The sequence below is a fragment of the Labrus bergylta genome, chromosome 7 (genome assembly GCF_963930695.1).
Source record: "Labrus bergylta chromosome 7, fLabBer1.1, whole genome shotgun sequence".
NCBI classification, from domain to species: Eukaryota; Metazoa; Chordata; class Actinopteri; order Labriformes; family Labridae; genus Labrus; species Labrus bergylta.
The window spans coordinates 14,328,773-14,350,715 of NC_089201.1; the positions used below are offsets into that span (position 1 = coordinate 14,328,773).

Genomic DNA, 21,943 nt, shown 5'->3' on the forward strand with positions numbered 1-21,943 from the left:
ACTTCTGGGGTTTACAAAAGAAGCAATTGGAGAAGGGCAAAGACCCAGCTCTTTCATGAACACCTACAGAGTTAATGATGTCAATGATGACGATATTTAGGATGAACAGCTGTCGATGTTGTTGATGTAGAAATATGAACTTTCATTTTTGCATATAAGCGTTAAAGGAAGAATGTGTGCATTTTCCCCACAGAAATCAAATCTATCCTGTGTAAATGTGTCTCTCAGTCATGACTGTCTCCAATGATTGAGAAGCTTGAGTCCGGCTAGCTGTGTTGTTGTTAGAGTCGTGTTTACATGGACGGGACGGCCGGCTCCTCCCCTTGTGTATAAAAGCTGTTTTAGTCAAGGACTAGAGAGAAAAAGATACATACTCACTGATTATTTGGATGTTAGTAAGAGTTTTTAGATCACGCTCATTCTGTGTACATTTGTGTGCACTGTGAAGCTACGAGCTAACTGAAGAGCGCTAATCTCCTTCGTGCAAACGGGAGGGGGGTTGGACGTGTGTCTCTGGAGGGGAGAGGAGGCTTCAGTATGGAGGAGGTGTGGCCAAACAGCAGTTTGTTTTAGTTTCATGCTGGTGCTCAAGGGTGACATCTACTGGATGAAAAAGTCTCACATTCTTCCTTTAAGTAACTTCTTATCTTTTTTTTTCCTTTCAAAGGTTTATTTTTTATGTCTTTATTTAGAGACAGGACAGTGGATAGCGTCAGAAATCAGGAAGAGAGAGAGAGAGTGGGGAATGACATGCAGGAAAGGAGCCACAGGTCTGATGTGAACCCGGCAGCTCGCATGGAGGACTACAGCCTCCATACATGAGGCTTGCACACTACCACCAACCCCAGAACTTCTCCTCTTACAGATACAATATTATCTACTTTGAGAAATGGACAAGAGCCTTTCTTCCTTCTTAAAAGCATTCCACTTTTCCCTCTATATCTCTACAAAGAGGAAACTTTCTCCTGATTCTGTGACAGAGAAAAAGTTCAGAGGATCTTTAAATCATCACCTGAGCATCCTTTGAAGATCATTTCAGTGTCATTACGTGTCTTCCAGTAGTCGTTGAGCCATTCGTCCCAACACCGGCAGACAGGAGACGATAATGAGTCAGAAACATCCCCCGCTCTCTTGTTACTTGAACTTTTCACCTTCGATCCACCAAACTAGACGTCATGACCCCCCGCCACAGTGTGAGTGTTGGAGGTCAGAGATTAAGTGAAAGCAGCCGAGTGAAGAACATCCACCACCAGAGGGGAGAAACTTTAGGACAAGAAAAACGCCGCTCTGATTGTTTTTTTTATCGCTGCTCTTTGAAGGAAGAGAGCTGCGGCTGCGAGTCAGCTGCAGTGCATTGCAGTAAATCTCATTCACTCTATGTATTGTCATGCAATGATTCATGGGAAAGCGGCAGGGAGCGAGTTTGTGCCTCATCAGGAGGTTTAGTTCCACCTCGGCGCTCAGTCAGTCTTCTGTTCCTCAGAAACATAAAGTCAGAGTCATCTCTGCTTCACTGAAGCGCTTTTAGATTCAGGGATTAAACTTCTTACACCTCAACTAAAATAAAATGAATGACTACGGGTATTTTCCAGCAGAGCAGAAGAACAAGAGAAGCTTCATGTCCTCAAAGGAAAAGTCTCTACCTGCAGAATATTTTCCCTGAGCTAAGTCTCACAGGCACATTTAGAGCATCCCACCATCAAGCAAACATGTGATGGATAATCCTCGATCATCCATCCTCGATTTTATGGGTCCATAAAAGTCCATAAAAACCATAGACTGTAAATATGAATGTTTGAAGCCTGAGTGATCCATCTGATCCTGCAGGGGGCACTGGATGCTCTTCAGCAGCATCCTCCATGCTGGAAATGCTGTCTCAGCCTAACTTTCAATCACCCTAACGACCGGCTGAGAGCTGAGGCGGGTCTCTAGACGAACCGTCCAAACCATCTAAAAACCTCACCTGTACAGACGAGCCTTCCTGTGACTCCCAAAGCCTTTATCATTCTTTGTTTGTGTTTTTGATTTCCTGATCTTAACTTAACCTGTTGCACATTGTGATTGACTTAAGGAAGTCTTCTCTCCGTTTTCATGGATTTTATTTGTGACACACTTTGTAACTGAGTGTTTTAAAAGTGCCATATAGATCAAGTTTTAGGGTCCGGATCAGAGTACACTACACTCCCAAAGTCCGGTTCATTTGATCAGTGTGAACACAAACGAACCGTACTTGGGTACTGTGCCAGAGTCCGCTTGAAGAGGTGGTCTCGGGCACGTTTCATGTGTACTAGAGTACGGTCTGCTGGAGATGTGAACGCAACCGAGTTTAAACAAGGAAGTGGGGGTGCCGGTGGCTTAGTGGTTAGATTGTGTACCCCATGTCTAGAGGCTGTAGTCCTCCAAGCAGGCGACCCAGGTTCGAGTCCGACCTGTGGCTCCTTTCCTGCATGTGATTCCCCTCTCTCTCTCGCCCCAATTTCTAAATCTGTCCACTGTCCTTTCTCTTCATTAAAGGCATAAAAAAGCCCCAAAATAAATCTTTAATTAAAAAAAGAAAGTGGACTGCTATGTGACTTCATTCTAAACGTCTCCTGACGCTTCAATAACCATCGTATCTGTGCAGCATGGGCCCGTTTCATCCTCTAAGCTGCACGGTAGATGTGGAAGTAGGAAGAGGGTCGTTGTCGGCGTCTCAGAAATCACAAAAACATCCACAGTTAGCAGGATTGGCACAGTCCGCGAGTGGTTGCCATGGTTGGTTCTTCTTCTTTCTGTTTTTTTGTGGATTTCCAAACTGACTATGTGCATACTGCCTCCTGCATGTGTACTAGGGTATCACACTTTTGATATTGATGGGAACGCAGACCAAACGTTCTCGGGCATGGTACCAAACAATCGTTCCTAATATGAAAACGCCCTTACCTACTCACTAAGTCCTTCCATCTGCCCCCTCCGCAGGACTGCAGTGATTCTGTACATTAAACCCACCCTGCAGGAAGTTCTAATCCAATCTGATCCAAACTTTCAAAGTGATCTCCTCTTTACTCATAAACACTTAATCTAAAGCCACTACTTCAGGGTCTAAAGCGGTCAGATTACTGAAAACTCCCGCACTAATGAGAACTTCACTTCCTGTATGGAGGTCTCCACTCCGAGGAGTCGGTCTGAGGAGATGGAGCCCTGCAGGCGGCGTCTTCACTCTGCAGATTGAGAAACGTGTAATCCTGGATTAGACGGCTATCATCCAGCTCTCAGAGGGAATAAACGCCACGCAGCAGGAGAGCTCATCTCCTAATTTGCAGCGGCTTAATAGGAAACTGAACAAAAACAGGACAGGTCATGGATTTAATACAGCGAGGAGGCTCGGAGCACGCAGAGGGTTTGTTCTTGGTTTGGAGTTTCTGAATTCATTTTGGTTTGAGTTATAGGAGAAGTCAGTAAGATATGAGGTGAATAGATGATAAAGTGACCTTACTATTTGATCAGACATTGAGGAAACGTTCTATGTTGAAGTGCTTTTTGTGAGCAGAGAGTGGCGGCTGACTCTCAGACGGACGAGAGCAGCGACCAGCGTGAACACAGAAACACAGAAAAGTTCATACTTGGAGCGTTTTTACTGAAATCTTTAAACTACGAGGGGTTCATTTTCACCCCTAGCCTCGCTCGCCGTCCTCCTCCTCCTCGTCTGTTCCCCTCTGACTCTCAGTCATCTATGTAATGATTTCCTGCGTGCAGTGATGTCAGGAGGTGACATCATTAACCCGAGCGTCTGCACAGGCATCTGTCACCTTAATGAAGTAAAGTCGACGCCCCCAGGGGCCGTTACAGAGCGACACCTCATTACCATAACAGAGCGACTGGGAGACAGAGAGCAGAGGTCACATGACACAAAGAGGAAATAAAGTGACGAGGTGAGGTGTGTGTTTACAAGCAGGCTGAAAAAATGTCAGGAATGAATTGATGGAATTAGCTCGAGGGCAAAATGAGCGCTCACATTTTACTACAAGAGAGACTGCCGTATGTTTCTGCTCAGAGACCCTGACGTTTGAGGAGTTGAAGGCTGTAGTGGTCATTCTTAAGATGTATTGGAATTATAATAATCACCCTTACAAACAGAGGTGGGAAAAAAAATCGTTTTATGTAAAAGAGATTCTTATCTTCTGAGATTTTTAAATCGATTCACAACTTCCAGATTTGGCTAATCAGTCCATCCATGCTAAGTGCTAATGCTAGCTCTTTAACTCAGAGTGTCAAATGGAGCAGCAAGAAATTCAGCCAGTCTCACAGATGACTGGAGTAGATCCTGAAGTATGTACTAATTCAAAGATAGACTTTGAATCATGAATCCAGAATCATTTTGAATCGAAAATAGATTCTCAATCGAATCGTGACCCCAAGAATATAAATTAAATTGTATCGTGAGACACCCAATGATTCCCAGCCCTACTTAGTTTTAGTCCCACTGGGGAGCTTTGTGTGTTTTTCCATTTCTCACATTTTTCCATTTTACCCTCTTATAAAGTTGACTACATATATTTAAAAACCCATTTCCCATTATCCCTTATTCACAACAGACCAGAGAGAATGAGAAATCGCTGCACGACCATAGACTGTCTGCACGCCACCTCTCCGATCTCCGTGCTCTCATCAACCTGCTGCATTATGTTTCCTGTCCTCCAGTATGTTCTTCTTCACTCTTTAGTTCAGATTGAGACTCTATGTACTGTAACTACACATAGCACTGATATAAAGGCAGATATTCTCATTTTAGCATCATATAGAGCAGTGGTTCTCAACTGGTCTAGCCTCAGGACCCACTACCAATTCCCTTGTCAAAACTGCGGCCCAAATTGTGGATACTTTTCAACCAATCAGAATGAGTTAAGTGAAAATTGTATAGTTTGGACCTCAGACGGAATGACATAATAGAAGAAATTGAAAAAAACTAACAGGTTTAAAAAGTGCTACATAGCCTTTTTGAAAGTTTTTTTTTGTCCAGGCAGAGATTCCGCGACCATCTGAAAACAGCTCTGCGACCCTCTTTTGGGACCACTGGTACAGAGGACTCTGTTGCTTTGTCCTCCACTTCTGCATCGTTTTTTTAACGTCATGTCTCGCCTCGGGAGACCTCTTTGCCTCCCCTCCCATCCAACCGGGTTAATCAGCTGTTGTGAGGTGCATGTGTGAACAACCAGATCCGGAGAATTTCAAGAGCAGTCCTCCTGAAATTCTCTAGAAATCTAGAGTACAAATGTGAAGACGAAACAGTCAATCTCATTCCTGTTGTTTGTTTTTGTAGCTCGTAAAGATACTGTTGGTTGTAGCAATTAACAAAATAAATCATCTCAAGAGCTTTAAAGTGCAGCAGCTCGGCCCGGCCCAAAGGTGTAAAGGCCTGTCTTCATTAACCTCTGAACCATGTTTACAGAAAGAAAGGGACTCAGGTGAGGAGGCAGGAAGGAATCTACTCACCGGAGCATTTTCACTGGATCAGTTTGAAGTAGCTGAGATTAAAGAAGCACAAAAAGAACAGAAACCACAGAAGAAGAAGAAGAAGTCAACCCGACAGGCGAGGTCACTCTTAATAGCACTGAAGTGAGTCACTGATGCTCTGCAGCTCCGTGCTGGATTCTTTCAAACTGCCTGTAGCCTTTTTTATATTCAACAGTGGCTGCATATCCGAAGTCTGTGTTTGTGTTTGTGTTTTTTTTTTTCTGGCAGCTGTTCAATGAAAATCTTCAGCGGTGACTCTGTGTCAGCGAGACGTTAAAAAAATCTAAATCAAACGCACCGAGAGCCAAACTGTGAAACACATTCAAGTCCAACCAGCCGATGAATCTGTCAGCGCAGGAATTTAACAGGGACGTTTCAGTTGCTTCATTTACTCTGTAAAAGGTTTTACTAGCTTCCAGCACACAAAGCAGTGATCTGTGGAGCTCAGATGAAGCCTTTATTTAAAGGTACCAGTTAAATTATACCTTTATTACAGACAGATTTATTATTTCATACTTACTCTTTGTTTTTTAATGGCTAGATTAGAGCTCGTTCTTCGGGCTTTTCTGATCCAAAAGACGACTTAAAAGACAATTTCCACATAGTATCAGAATCAGAATCAGAATCAGAAAAATGTTATTAATCCCAGGGGAAACTTGCACACTCAGCGCCATGGTTTTACCTTGCAATGGCTCACTGGGTCCGTTTCTGTGGTGCAGCAATGAGCAGCTGTTCACAAGATCACAGGAGAACAAAGTGAGCAACGTGCAAACAACATGTTGTTTTGTGTTTCTGAGGGTGGTTTGTTGTTCATGCTGAGCTCATTTTGACGTCATGTTGATGAAGTGATGAAAAATACGATCTGTATGAGTCCATATATTGTATTTTATTTTAAAATTTACCGGACGCTCTGTGTGTTTCCTTGTCTGACTTCCTGTCCTGTTGTCGAAAATATAGTCGCAGTGTATTTTAAACGGAGCAGAGTTGTACCGCTGCTGGCACACTCCAGACTGACCATGGCGCTCGCTGTAGAAACATGGCTTGGACTAGAGTGTCAGCAAACAACGGTGTAGGGTGCGGCTCCGACGGACCGCGGCACGCACTGAGTAGGTGCAAATCGGCAATTAGGGTTTGCAAAAAGGAAGTGAAATGATATGTATATTCAGGCCAGATGCTTCCCCAGGACAAGGAACAAAAAAAATGTACATTTGGGGGCGCTGATGGCCTAGCGGTTAGATCGAGCCCCATACTGTATACGAAGGCTACAGTCCCCCAAGCGTGCAGCCTAGGTTCATGTCCGACCTGCGGCTCCTTTCCACTCTCTCTCCCGATTTCCTGCTCTATCCACAGTCCTTTCAAAATAAAAGCACAAAGTCCTCCCACAAACACCTTTAAAATAATAAAGTTGGAAACTCTTTTTAACAACACAGGGACACATTAATATGTATAGAACAGAGGTTCCAGGGGGGTCGGGACCCAATAGCAGATCGTGGAGCGGTTTTCAGTGGGTCATGAAATAAATTGTGTCCAAAAGTTGTGAAGATGTTTGTTCTGTTCTGTCACGAGTTCCGATCTGTTCGATTCTTTATTGAATAAATCTGACTGTTTGTTTATATCTTCTTCTAAACATTTCTTCTCTTCTCTTCTCTGTGTTGCAGCCGATGGATACGCATACAGGAATCAACGCAAGATCTCAGAAGACATCGACTGGTCGTACGCAGGTCAGTACCAGTATTAAACATGTACCCGCATTTTCACTCGACCCGGACCTGTAAGTAGGCAGGCCCTCTTTTAAAATGGATAAAGAATACTGTGGATAAAGTTCAGCTGTGTGTTGACGTGACTGGAATAACATCAGGTCTGTGACGTTTCAGTGACATGATGGCTGTGTGTTTATTCAAAGACATTACAAAAACAGACAGTTACATCAAATAAAAAAAACAGACAGATCAAACAAAGTCTGAACAGACGAGTCTTTAGCTGCTTTTTAAAAGTGTCCACAGACAAAGACAGCTCCAAAGTTTAGGTGCCACAACCTCAAAAGCGCAGTCTACTTTTGTTTTCGGCTGCGTGCCAGGAACAACCAGCCGACCCTGGTCAGGGACCTGCTGGTATTATATGGTGTCAGCGGCCCGAGCTTGACCATGCACGGCTCAAAAAAGTTTGAGAGGAAAGGTTACTGTCAAATTGTCAGACTAATTCAGGACATGGGAATAAAGTAAACCAATATTTGAAATTCTCTTTTTGGACTTGTGGTATCAAACAGGAAGAGTTACATATCGCTCCTCTAAAGTCTGGCTCAGCCTGCAGGATAATCAGGACGATTTGAGGTCTGATTCTTCCTTCCCGACAATCGCAGGATCGCTCCGACTCAAGGATGCTGCACAGATGATCTTTTGGTGTGAGCGGTATAAAGATCTTAAGTCGCATGTGATGTGTCATGATGTTCATATCTTGTGATGTGAGCATGTTTGAGATCATGCTGTTAGGATTCTCCTGAAGTGTGTGATGCTGCCCGAATTCAAAATCGGGAAGGATTTTACAACTCCTGCCGTGTGAGCCGGGCTATCACCTTTAAAAAAGGAAACTTGAGAGTAAGCAGCTACTGGTGTACTGTCAGGGTTTGTTTACAGCTTGTGTGTGTGTGTGTGTGTGTGTTTGTGTATGTGTGTGTGTGTGTGTGTGTGTGTGTGTGTGTGTGTGTGTGTGTGTGTGTGTGTGTGTGTGTGTGTGTGTGTGTGTATCTGTGTTTGTGTGAGCTTCATTGACATGCTAATATCGGTCCTGACCCAGAAGTCTGTGTGACCTGGTTGGTCCTTTTTGTGCTCTGAAGAAGGAAGCTTCAACAGCCAATCAGAGCAGAGACAGAGAGTCAGGTGGCGGCTGACGTACCTGCTAACAAACAACAACACCAGCTGGCAGAAACAACACTACGACACCTAATTAGCCTGAAAGAGAGACATAGCTGCACACATCTGGGAGGTCGCTAAGACGGGTCGTTACACTGAACATCTGGCTGCTTGTTTTTTCATAAGAGAAGAAATCTTTTAAAAAAGATTCTTAAAAGATCTTAAACACTTTTATATAAATAACTGTGAACTTTGGGGGAAACAAGTTGCTGGTGGTGCTTTTATTAACTTGTGAATTATGATTTTATTCAGGTTTGATAAACAAATTTATGTCAGTTGGAAACTAAGAAATCTCTAAATGTTAGAACCAGAGCAGAATTTTAATTTTAATAATTAAAGTACTGGGATTACAAACGGTAACAAGGAGATTAAAAGATGATTACTGGTCTTGAACAAAGTCAAAGCTTGATCTGTTCAAAGATTCATTGACTTAGATAATGACTCTTAATTAAGCTTTCCAAATCTGGAGCAGAAAAAAACAAGCTTTGAAGCTGTTGACAACAGGTCCAAAAAAAAGTTGGAAACCCACTGTGCTATGGTATCCAATTCATCCAACTCTATCCCATCAAGTCCAATCATATCGCATGGTATTAGATCATATGTGAAATTGTACCATAGATTAAAAAAAGGCCGCAATTATATTACCAGCAAAATTATTTAGTGGCTCAAATTTTAAATTCTTCAGAGATGGTATGGTCCCAATTTAATTTGTTTACCCAGGTTCATCATTTCAATCTTTTTATTTCTACTGTAGAGGTCCAGCTGCTGCTTTAAGACCCAACAGTCCCGCTTTGAGTCTGTGTTTTGTCTCTTTAATTACTCTGTCAATCTCAGAGAAGCAGTCATCCCCTGAATGAAGACGTTAACCCTTAGCAGATGTTAACACACCTACATGTAGTTGTCTAACATGCTTTAGTCACAGCAGCGGGACACATGAGGGTTGCTGCTCAAACCTCACATGCTGCTCGGATTATTTTGGCAAACAAAGAAACTCAAAAAGCTGGAGGCTGTACATCACTCTGACACGACTATGAGCTGCTGGATTAAATCTGTCAAGAAATGAATGACTGTATAAACGGGCTGCAACATGAGGGGTGATTTGTATTCCCTGCTGTAACACTTTCCGTACTGTATGCATGCGATCCATCATGTTGGCTTGCTTTTTGTGTTTAAGTAAACCTGACGCTGAACTCTTTGTTGTTCGCAGAGCACCGCAGGCTGTTTGAGAAAAGTTTCCCTGAACATTCAAAAATGTGGACTTTGACCTCCTGAGAGCTGTAAGAGTGAAATATGAGAGCAGATATGACTGTTAAAGTGAGAGCAGCTGGAGGCTATTAGCTTATTAGCCCATTTGCTAGCTTTTAGAGAAGCACACCTGTATGTGGTCGCTGCATAATTCATTCAGGAGAGACGTCTGCACTTCGTCCTTTTATTGAACTAATGGAAGGACAGCGCTGTAAACATCTGCACTGTAAAAAGCTACATTTATATAATTACAGTATGCTGTACTAATTTAATGCCAAACAAGTAATTTGAGTGGACAAGAGACATATCATGAGTGGTGATACAGAGAACAACAGCACTGGTAGTTTTCACATTAAACTGACTCGCCAATTAGTCACTTGAACAGCTGACAGAGTAGCCAACAGTCGTCACTTGATTGTGTTAATCATTTGGGGTTTCTGGTGTTCTCTTGAGAAAAAAATAATACCCATAATGACATCGTATTTAACTTGACAATTTGACAGCTCTGAGATGGTTAGGGTTGTGAGAATTTTGAGACCTAAAAACAAGGTCAAAGGTTGCAGAGGAGAGTTCACTTTTGAAAGGTATGTGTCCACAGACAATGCTTTTTGCACTGCCACAACTTCCTGTCAGAACGGTTCTCACCAGCGCTCATTGTCAGTTTACGAAAGTTAACTTCTCCCTCTGTAATGACTGTTAGGTGTGTTTAAGATAACTCTGTGTTTGATAATTGCTTTAATTTGAGGAAATATCATCAAGAAAAACATGAGAACGATATGAAGGAGTCATATATACTGTATATGACATCAGCAGCAGCTCTACGCCTGGAAGCTGTTCCCTCGAAGAGACGAGTCAGACTAGCGTCTCCTCCGCCACCGTTGTTGACAAAGCTGATACCAGAAGTCCCGCCCCTTCTATATTTGATAGGTCGGTATTGGAAGAAGTGACATTGACGAGCATGGCGCTGTTCTAACTGTGAACTGTTTTCAACTGAGAGCACAGTGACAAAAATCAGCTGACACTGAAGGGTGTTTTAGTGGGGCTTTTTTTTTTTTTTTAAATTGAAAACGGACGCTGCCAGCACAAAGAAACGCCGTCTGTAGACACAGGCCCTACCCGTACCTTAGTTCAGATTTTGCATATATGACCACAGTCCATACTCAATGTTTAACACCAATTTGTCTGCAAGACTCCAATTAGTTTCTGTAATAATCTTTCTGCAAAATTCTGAAATGTCAGACTCCAAACTGCACAACTGAAAACGTTTTTAAGAGGAAAAGAGTACAGACGTTTGGTAAAACTTTTTTAACAGCATCTATTTTTCCAAGAATTTGTCTTAAAGGTTTGGTGTTTGGACTCCATAGGTTGTTTTTTTTGGAAGCTAACTAAGCTAACTGGTGGTAAAGTGTCAGCCAAAACGTGAACATTCTTGTTTTTGTTGTGCCCTCCAGGAACATTAAATCAAGACAACTGGGCCAAGAAGTTTTCATCCTGCAGCAACGCCAAGCAGTCCCCCATCAACATCGAGGAGAACCTGGCTCAGGTGAAGCTGCAGTACCAGAAACTGAAGTTTGACGGCTGGGAGAGCCTGACAGGCGTCGGGGCGACCATCAAGAATGACGGCAAGACTGGTGAGGATAAAATGTGGATGAACAGGGCTGTTGTAGTTGTTTTGGGATTTGTTGATATTCTTGAATAAGGCATAATCAGTATTTTTCAGACATTAACATTATCATCAAAAATCACAACTGTTGCTTCAATATTGCCTAGCATTTGGCAGCTAAAGTAGTTGGTGGAGACCAAAAATGGAGCTAATAGAGGGTGAATTAAAGAGGGCAAATACTTAGATTCATCCATCTTTTGTTTTCAGATTCATCCCTCCTAGGTGCCCCTTAAAAGAAAATCTTTGAATGCAGTTAAGGAGACAAAACAACTTTCTTATGTCTTGTTTCAAACAGTAAAAAAAAAGGTTTATTGGCTGAAGCTCTTTAATAATGCTCTGATTTTATTCATCGTCCATTGGTTTCGTTTCCTTTACTATAGAGGATTTAATTTGATTTGATTTGATTTAACCTTTTTATGGAAACTGGAAAGATGAAATCAACAACTGGAGAGATTATAAAACTGACACCATATAAATGTTACCTATATCTGATTTATTGCTTTTAAGTGTTAAATGAAATACTTATTACTGCAATTTAAGCCCCCAAAAATAAATTGTGAGATTTTTTTAATGGCATTTAGTGCAATATGTTAAATTTTTATAATCCAACCTCCAGTTGTGTTGGGGGACCATGAGGACAGCAAAGTTTGTTTGAGTTAGGGGTCATTGTAAATAATGCTTCCACCAATCTACCACCATTTTTGACCTTGTTTCTTCCCCCCTGTTGTCCCTCCATGGCCTCCACCCTAAAGTGCCACCTGGCTGCTTTTCTCATGTCAGCTCTTCCCAGATAGATAAGTCCTTTTCTCATACACTGGTGTCCTATTTTAAAGGATACAGTTACCAGTTCCTCATTTGACAGAGTCGAGGGCCTTTTATATATTTCCTCTCTCTAAGTGGAGTGAAACACAATAACCTACAGTGTGCATTCAAGGTAATTGTTAAGTGAAATTGTAGATGAGAGGGATCCCGCCTCGCCTTACGAGAAAAGCCCCAAACAGAAGAGTCCTGGGCTTCTTAGCAACGGGACTCTCAGCGAAATAAGAAGCACTCTGTTGTGGTTGTTGTTCAGTCGCCAGCTGCACCAAAGGCTTTTATTAATGGAGATGTTTGGTGGACAATCTGAGCACGATTCAGGCCAACAGCACTTAAACCTGTTTCTATCAGCCCACCAATGGGCCCAGTGTAGGTTCAAGGCTGCCATCCGCACACACTCTTTGAAAGCTCCAGGCCTGTCAGGAGTGTACTCACACACAAATGGGAGGTTTTAGAAAAAGAGGTGATGGATGGAGCGTATGGATCGATTCATGCCTTGGTACAAGCAAACAAACTTTTCAACAGGAATGAATAAAGCAGCAAGATGAGTCAATATTTGCCTTCCTTGAGGGGGAAATTACTTTTTAGACAGGGATTAAAGAAAAACAATAAAACATAAGCCACACAAAGACAACAAAAAAAACCCAAAAAGGACATGAATGAGGCCAAACATGAACACATGAAAAAAGAAAAGAAAAAAAAACGACCAAAACCAACCAAAATCCCTCAAGAGTTTAAGTCGATAGATTCAACCAAGATTAAAATGTGTCCACATGTTTGTTAGAAAATAGCTTGATCCGTACAAAACAATAGTCACATTCTGTTTTAAGATGGTTGCCTGAGATGGACATTATAGCACAGAAGATGAAAGCTCCATCTAATACTCCCCCATCATCATCAGAGTCATCAAAGACAGTTTAGATCCTCCAGGGAACCTTTTGTCATTTCAAACAAAGACTGATGTGAAGATGATCCCCTTGTTGATTGATTTATTGTTTGACGGTCCTATAAAGGTGTGAGTGGAGTAGTATGAAATGCAAAGGCTGTCATCTTTTGATCTTCTTTACATTTATAATCCATTATTCCAACAAGTTGTAAGGATGTGTAAGTGTGTCGAGTCTTCAAAGAGTCCAAAACAGGAGATGTCGCTGATCAGGTCATTTGCAGATGATGTTTTAATTTACCCATCAAAATGAGTGACCTTCAGTGACATGCATTTCATTTCTCATGTCTCTGTTTTCTGTTTTCAGTGGCGGTTAATGTGGATGGTGAGTTCTATGTCAGTGGAGGGGGTCTGAGGTCAGAATTCAAGGTCGGACGCATTACCTTCCACTGGGGGCGCTGCAACGCCTCTTCAGAGGGCTCCGAACACAGTCTGGATGGAGTCAAATACCCACTAGAGGTAAGACAATTTTACAATATGTGAAAAATTATAACGTCAGGATTGCCCCACACATTTAAAGATACACACAGATTTGGTGCCTTGCACAAGGGCAGCTCGGCAGTGCTCAGGAAGGGGCCTGGCACCTCTCCAGTCTGCATTTGGGCGACCTTTCAGTTCACAACCCAAGTTCCTTCACACTGAGCGATTAGAGGCCCATACATAACAATGCAAGTAATATTAACTGTTGTGACTGGGACTTTTCTACAACATATTCGTGTTTTCTCCCACAGATGCAGATCTACTGTTATGAGGCACATCGCTTTGACTCTTTAAATGAAACCATCCAGGCTGGAGGCAGGATCACCGCACTTGCCGTGCTGTTTGAGGTGAGCATGATATGCTAGGCTAACTATCAGAGGTAACATTGTGATCAGTTTACAGGCTTGTCCATCGTTTGTCTCTCAGTAACAGAAACCAGGGCATTAAAATGTCAATGAATACAAACAACTGCAGAGGGAACAAGCAAAGGAAGTAGTGTAGTGTAAAGTGGCGGTGGCATTTATAACCTGAACTAGAGTGATTTCCTGCTAATTTGATTTATCTTTTTTACTCAGATGTTAGCACATTTGAACCAGAAAGTGCTTATAATTATTAGCCTGTTTTAAATAGCTAAACTTAACAGTTAGTTAAGACAGAGAGACAGCTCTAGCTAACCAGGATCAGGGGAAATTGTGTTTGTTTGATATTATTGAATCACTACCTTAACAGTATTTTAGGCCTTAACCATTAGCTTGCACTAATCAGCTATACTATAACTAGCTAACATTTTATACAACTTTGGCTGTCAGGTATTTAAACTTGTTGACCTGTTTGCACAGCCTGACCTGTTAGCTTCAAGATTCAAGGTTAAGTTTATTGTCTCACAAAGTGAGAAATTTGTCTTATGCCACTGATAAGAAAATCTTTAGCACTAGCCAATTTTTGATTCGTTAGCTTAGCTAAGAACAAGTTTTCACAGCTTAACTGGTGATAGTTCTAGCTTTAACCACTTAGCTTAATTGTTTTAAACAGCTTGCCTTAACTTTAAAGTTGATCTTCATACTACAAGTGTTGCTGGAGCTATTTAACCTCAGTATAATGGTTATAGGAATATTATGTGAAGTTTTCAATGTCTAAGCTTTAAAAACGGAATTGCTAGCAAACGTGAGGGAGAGGAATTTAAAATGGATTAATTCATGGAGTTGACCAGCGAATTATTGATTGAACATTTGATTCTTGGTAATAAAAATGCTTAGAGCGTAACATCTTTTCAAAATTCTCCTTAGTGGGACATATTAAAAGGATATTGACCCTTGGGAAAGTGGAACCATTAGAGCACTGATACGCTCCCGTTTACAGACATAAGCACTAGCTATGGATTTGGATATTCATTATGTGTTCATGTTAGGTCAGATATTATCCTCCTTTTCAACCAGTGTAAATAAGTCTCAGAGCTCTCCAAAACATGTCTGTGAAGTTTCTAAATCCACTCTGATCCTGTATTTGATCATGCCTATAAACCCCTCTATTTCAGCCCTGCTCAGAACAGGCTGTTTCTGTGTCTGTACCTTTAAATATGTAAATGAGCTGTGTCTGACCACGCCCCTCTCTGGAAGGGCTTGGGTGTCTTGAGCTTTCTCAATCCATGCCCTATTGTTTATAGTGAGAAGGCAGACTCAGAGGGCAGAACAAACAACTAGCTGTGGGCGTGTCACCCACCTGGGGGAGGGGTTACTGCCCTTTGTGATGTTATGAACGGAAAATCTCCAAACGGCCTGTTTGAGCACACATTGTCTGAAAAGTGGAGCAAGCAGAAACACATAACTTGTGATCTTTAAGTTAACGGTGGTTGCTCACAGGCGTTGTCTGAAAAGCTGCATTATTGTACACAACAGGGAGGTCAAAGTCTTACATTTGGTAGGTTTGAAATACAAAATGACTGTATCGATACCTTCTAGTAAAATGAGTCAAAAACAGTCAGACTAAGGAAAATAATCGAAGTGTTGCAGCAGCACATTGGAGTAAAACCTCAGTGAGTGCACTGTTTTTGAACAGTTTGATTTATATTTTGGCTTCGGATCATTGCTGAACTCTTGTCTGTATTTTCATGTTCAGTACCAGGGTCGTTTCGGAGCACCATGCATACTTTGTGCTTTGCTTCGTGCAGTCGTTTTGCCCGAGGCCTGTTTGGCGTGTTCGAACCAACAGGGGCCATGTTGGAACAAAACTCTCAGATAACGTCTGATGTAAAGCTGCAGGCTCTGTGTGTGTTTTTCGGGGCGGAGAGCAAGGTGGGAAAACTACCAACCAACACACAAAAGCTTGTAGATTAAGTTTTATGTGGTCTGCCATCTGTTACCAAGCTATTATTTTGAGGTTTTTAACCATCCAAAAATCGTGTTGAGGGGATTCTGGGGGCTTTGAAGGCTAAGGGGGAAGTTGAATCAGGTCTTAGGGTCTTAATCATGCCATTCCCATTCTTCTATTTTGGCTTTTTGTGGAAAATGAATACCCATGTATTCTAGAAAAGGTTGTACCATTATACCCCTTATGCTTTGCTAATTCATACAGGAATTGTAACCCTCAATCTTGGCCTGTCAGTTTATGAGTGTATGCTAAAGGTGTCCCACAGAGCACTGGTGGATTTTTTGTGTTGATTTCCTGTCAGACTGGTTTAGGTGCTGACTGCCCACTTTGCATTCTGAACCTGACATCAAAGTCTGCCTCTACTCCATGGAAGTTTACTCACAGCCTGTCTGCTATGCACCGTTAGAGCCAATATCCAGGAATCCACATGACTTCATGACATGACAGAGTTCTCTTCCTAAAAACACACTGAAATCATTATCATCACAGTAGCTCCTTGAGCACAGTGATTACCATAACCAAGTGTTAATGGGTACATGGAGAGATTTTAGACTTCTGTGAAACAAGACCAGTAACATTAGGCTGTATCATTATTGGTGTCATCGTTGTCTCATGTTTAGCAGCAATACTGGAAGGCAGAAAATCATCTAACTCTAAATAAATGAATAACTCCATTTTACAACAACTGTCATCAGTTGCTGTAAAATAAAAAAAGTAGGGGGCTCTACAAGGCACTGACACTCCCTTTTCTGACTCAACAGAGATCGTTAGCTTGTTGTACAGAGGCGAGATAATGATGCATAAATAATATCAACATCCATGATTGAAATGTTGAGCTTTGACTCGTGTCAACACCGGAGAAAAACTCACCTCGAGCTTTTAATAGACAAGCATCTTGAGTGTTTTGATTTGAGTCAACAACTCGTCAATACAAAGCACCAGACTTCAGTTTGTCCACCTTCAATACAAAAGCTCTAGATGTCACACTGTAACGGGGAAACTGAAATTAACAGAGCAAAGAATGAAATATTTAACATCCAACGCTCGCTGGCTGTCACAGTGTTACTCCGAAAACCCGTCTCTTTCCTTGTAGATCTACAAGTCAGCTTTATTAGTTTGGAACCTTACAAACATATCTCAACTAGCATGTAATAAATGAGCCTCTCCAATGCCGCCATTAGGACACAGTCTATCGTCGTCATGGCAACAGCTGAATACACATACTCCTCATGCTAACAGTTTGCAAACAACAAGCTGAAGATGAATTACACTTATAATTTGCTTATTTCTGATTTGTTTTTTCCTAGGTTAATTTACTGTAACACACAGCGTCCTCTCCTCCCTTCTGACTCTGGGGTCAAGCTGCCCCAGCGAGGAGAGAGATTCGGTGTGTGTGGACCTCAGATTCACAGCCAATTGTTCTGTTAAAAAATGTTACCATACAATGTAGGTTCTTTTTGGATAATTTTTAGACACCTATTACTTCATCCAAGGCATGGAATCAGACTGCACATATACATTTTGGTAAGATAAAGCTCCTACCTTTAGTTGTGGCCACTGTGCAGTGTTACTCCAGCCCTGGATGCTTCAGGAGTCCGGTCATTCTTCCTAGTGTGCTCGCAGCGCCATAATGTAGAAGAGTAAATGCTCTTGAACAATCAGACAGAGACGTATGGCTTGTGAATCAAGGATCTGTTTATTTCTCTTGGAGCAGTTCTTTCATAGCATCCCAATCATCCCGTTATGGGCAATCATCACACTGAGCAATTACAACGTGTGCTATATAAAGACCATGTCCTAGAGGTTTCTTGGCCGGACAACTATTACCAGGAAAGGGTGGGTGGGTATGTGTGTACGTGTATCAGAACATGACCTTATGACCTGGCTAAATTCAGAGGTTAGATACTTATTGGTTTGTGCCTGTTGCTGTCCAAATTGTGTGTTTCTGTTATGATTCAACCTTTCAAACTACAACACTAGCAGAGTCAGATTTACCCAAAGTCCAATAATACTACTGAACTTTTTCAGTCGACATGGTTCTTTATCTTCTCACAACGTCTTACCAGTCCTCCCTTGGTCAACAAAAGCACGTTGTCTAAGAGGCGGAGACATTAGCAGCACCTTCTGTGTTTTACAACAGTGCAGTTGCACGCAGAGGCCTTTGGGGGGCGCCAAAGTGCACCAAACAAAATTCCCTCTACCGATGCAGTTTTAAAAGTTGATGGTTATTTTGGCCGTCGTGTTCATTCTGATATGTTTTTAAAACTATTCAGCTGTTTAATCATCACTACTTTACTTTTTTTTCATTCACAGATAAGCTCTGAAGACAACATGAACTACGCCGCCATCATAGATGTTATCAACCACGTGAGCCAATGCGGTACGTCTGTTTCTTTATTCTGCCTTCTGTGCTTGTTTCTTCTTCTGTGGTGCCTAATGATGCAGTCTCGTTCTGCCATCCAGGAAAGAGTAAAGAAGTTTTACCCTTCACGCCAAGAGGCCTGCTGCCAAACTCCACAGAGAAATATTTCATCTACAACGGCTCTCTGACCACACCGCCCTGCAGCGAGACCGTGGAGTGGATCGTTTTCAAGAACACAGTGACCATCTCTGACAAACAGGTGAGGAGCGGGATACCCGAGTGAAGAACCCACAGATTATTATTCTCCTTCTTAAACATTGCATCAAAGATCATAAAGCTCTTAGTCAGGCGGCCTAGCAAAATTATGGGGACACGCCGGACAAAAGCACCACATTTTTTCCACATTTTCTCCATCACCATAGCTTTCAATTTTGGGGGGGAGCCACTTCATCAAGATGGCGGTTCCAAGATGCGGCCATGTGAAATCTCCAAGTGCCAATATGTCTTCCAAGCCACTTAGAAAGTCAATCTTGGGGTCAATATATACATTACATACATACATTCTGGGTCAAGGAATGCATTAAAATACCACCAGATGATTATTTGTGCCAAGATCAAACACATATGTTAATTTTGCTAATGTATTACATAATTTTTCTTGGTTCCTATGCGGTTGGACATGAATTAACCCTTTGAAGTCTGAGGCTATTTTGGCCGTTTTGCTATAATTGTCATTTTTTACTTATGTATACTACATCAAAAATGTTTACCATTTAAGTGCCTGGTATCATTTTTTTCAGCACAACCTCACCTTTATGATCTGACCATTCATTAGTCACCTGGAGATCCTAAGCTGCCTGACTATCTGTTTAATTTAGGAACGTTCATAATCAACCATCAGAGAAATAAATCGAACGACGATCAGCAGTTATATAAAAAGATCGCAGCGCTATACAACAAGTCTATAAACCTGGTGTGGTCCTTTAAGAAGGAGACGTCAGTGCCAAGGCTTCTGTTTAAGATGAAAAGACAAGCGACACAATAACAGAAAATGTCCGTAAACAACCTTTTAGAAATGTGTTCAAAGAGCTGAAAGGAGGAATTATCATACCAGAGCTCAGGAGGCACGCAAGTGATGGGTGAGGCAGGCTGTCAACTGAGTGTGTGTAGGTGTGTGTGTGTACGTGCGTGCGTGCGTGTGTGTGTGTGTGTCAGCCTAAATACCGTAAAGATCTTTTGTTAGTCGATATTAGTTGGATGTAATGACTGTGTCTGTATGGCTGTCAATCACAAGCCGCCCAAGGGCACTCACTTACTCTGAAACAAACAAGCACACACACACACACGCACACACACACACACACACACACACACACACACACACACACACACACACACACACACACACACACACACACACACACACACACACACACACACACAAACACACGCATACAGATACAAAATTGCACTGACATGCACAAAAGCCTTTCCACAGAAAGGTTTGAGTGTGACGCCTGCTGAGGCCAGACGTCGTTTCCTCTAAACACACGGCTTTCTAAAGTCTGCTTCACTGACACTCTCATATTTGTATTTCTATACTTGTGAGGCTCTTTAACCGGATACACCACATTTTGGGCTCAGATTGTTACTTTTAGTGTCTAAAACCAGAACAGAGAGGATCCCTTCAGAGCTAGACCTTTATGCTACAGAGTGAAACGCTTCTTTGACACCAGAGACAGCCAATATTCTCCTCTCTTCACGCCCACCAGACTCCATTCACAAAAACACTGATTTTACCTCAAACAACATCAAAGTTGTTTGTCTACTACTGCCTCCATTTTTTTTGTGATTTTCTTTTACACAAACACTTCAATGGATCTAAACTAACCCAAAGTTCTTCAGACATCACTGATATATCTTTAATGTATGTACACAACACTTATGACTGAAGCTTCAGCAATAACTTTATGAATTTTTACATATCAAAGTATCCATCTCGTACCCGCGCTGCTGCAGGTTTTCCAGGGTTTTCCAGGTTTCTCCAAACCTCTGTGACGTGTCTCAGCTGGTCCCACATTCCAGCTCCGGTCGAACTGCCAGAACTTAATGCTTTAAAGTCAGGACGTTAACAACCGCAGAAGGCTTTAATGGGCCCTTAGCGTATCTCTGCTGCAGTGTTGACTTCAGTGTGTGAGAGTTGTGTAACCACAGGGCGGTGACTCACCTGGGCAGGTACGCATGAAGCCTGCAGCTCAGAGGACCATTCCTGCATGATTCACGGCTCCTGCACAACCATTCACTTCTGAGAGCTCACACGCTGAGTGTTATTTTAGTGTGTGTGTTTTTTAAATCCATGTGCCTGAAAAGTTAAATGGGAACATTTTTCCAAACATTCTTAAGATATCTGAGTAAAACCAAAGTTTGCAGTTTCAGGAGTTTCAAGTATTTAAGTTCTGAAAATAATATGTTTACTCACATTTTTTAACATTAAAATATTCTATTTCTAGTTTCTACAGTGTCAAAAGTTTTTCTCTCATTGTTTTTCATTGGGTAAATCAAGCTGCAACCTCCGGTGTTGAAAAGTGATTACTATGTGGAAGTGCAAAATCCTGCAGTTCCTCGAGTGTCCACTAGAGGATGGTTTCTGAAGCACAGGAAGTCACATACACACCCATTCTAAAAAGCCTGTTTTTACAGCAGAGATTAACATGTTTACAGCCTGGTTCAAAAAACAAATAGGTCTGATTAGCTCATGTCTCGATCGACACACACTGTACGAGGGGTGAATGTTTTGATGACTCATCAGTTTTGATTTGATGAAGGATAAGAGTTATTCACAATAAGGCGTGTAGCTGACCTGATTGACAGGTGGACGCGGTGTAACGGTTTGTCAGGAGGTTTAAAACCCACCTGAGCTCCAGCTCTCAGCCTGTCGTTAGGTTGACTGAAAGTTAGACTGAGACAGCATTTCCAGCATGAAGACCGCCATCGATGGGACTCCAGCGCCCCCTGTAGGAACAGACCGGTGATGCAATCAGGCTTCAAACATTAATATTTACAGTCTATGGGGACAAATTTCTGTGCTTCGGGTAGTTTGATCCATTTAATGATGCCACTTTGGACTTTTGGAAATTGTTTATATTTTAAACAGTTGTTTTTTACCCGGCTTGAATCAAGACGGGTAGAAAACAGCAGCTTTTACAACAATGCTCAAGATTTCTTTCAAACTTTCCCTCTTTCTCCTGCACCATTGAAGCTTGCTGTGTGTTATCAGTTTATTCACATCAGACTTTATCTCTGTTTCCTGTTGTCTTTGTTTCTACTTGATGGGACTCAGCTCTCTCTGAGGCTAAGCTAAGGCTGCTGTTGTTCTGCAGTATCTAACGGTTCAGACGCTGGTTGTGTTGTTGCAGCTCAAGATGTTCTGCGAGGTGATGACGATGGAGCAGGCCGGATACGCGATGCTGATGGACTACCTGCAGAACAACTACAGGGAGCAGCAGCCGCAGTTCATGGGTCAGGTGTTCTCCTCGTACACAGGCACAGAGGAAGTCCTTACACCAGGTACAACGTCTGAATCCTGCACCTAACCTGTTTGAGGGTTAATCTTAAAGGAGCAGTATGTCACTCTGACACCTAGTGTTTAAAATGGGTACTGCAGT

The 21,943-nt window shown here is 42.1% G+C and overlaps 1 protein-coding gene across 4 annotated transcripts in view; it reads left to right on the forward strand.

Annotated features, from left to right (window-relative positions):
* The window catches only part of ptprz1a (protein tyrosine phosphatase receptor type Z1a), a 75,682-nt gene that overhangs the window by 25,182 nt on the left and 28,557 nt on the right, over positions 1–21,943 (forward strand). For all 4 annotated transcript variants that reach the window (XM_065956835.1, XM_065956836.1, XM_065956837.1 and 1 more), the window contains exons 2-8: positions 7,152–7,214; positions 11,099–11,278; positions 13,377–13,528; positions 13,801–13,896; positions 18,230–18,296; positions 18,380–18,537; positions 21,695–21,845. In XM_065956835.1, coding sequence (XP_065812907.1) covers positions 7,152–7,214; positions 11,099–11,278; positions 13,377–13,528; positions 13,801–13,896; positions 18,230–18,296; positions 18,380–18,537; positions 21,695–21,845 — 867 coding nt within the window. The remainder of the gene's footprint in view (positions 1–7,151; positions 7,215–11,098; positions 11,279–13,376; positions 13,529–13,800; positions 13,897–18,229; positions 18,297–18,379; positions 18,538–21,694; positions 21,846–21,943) is intronic.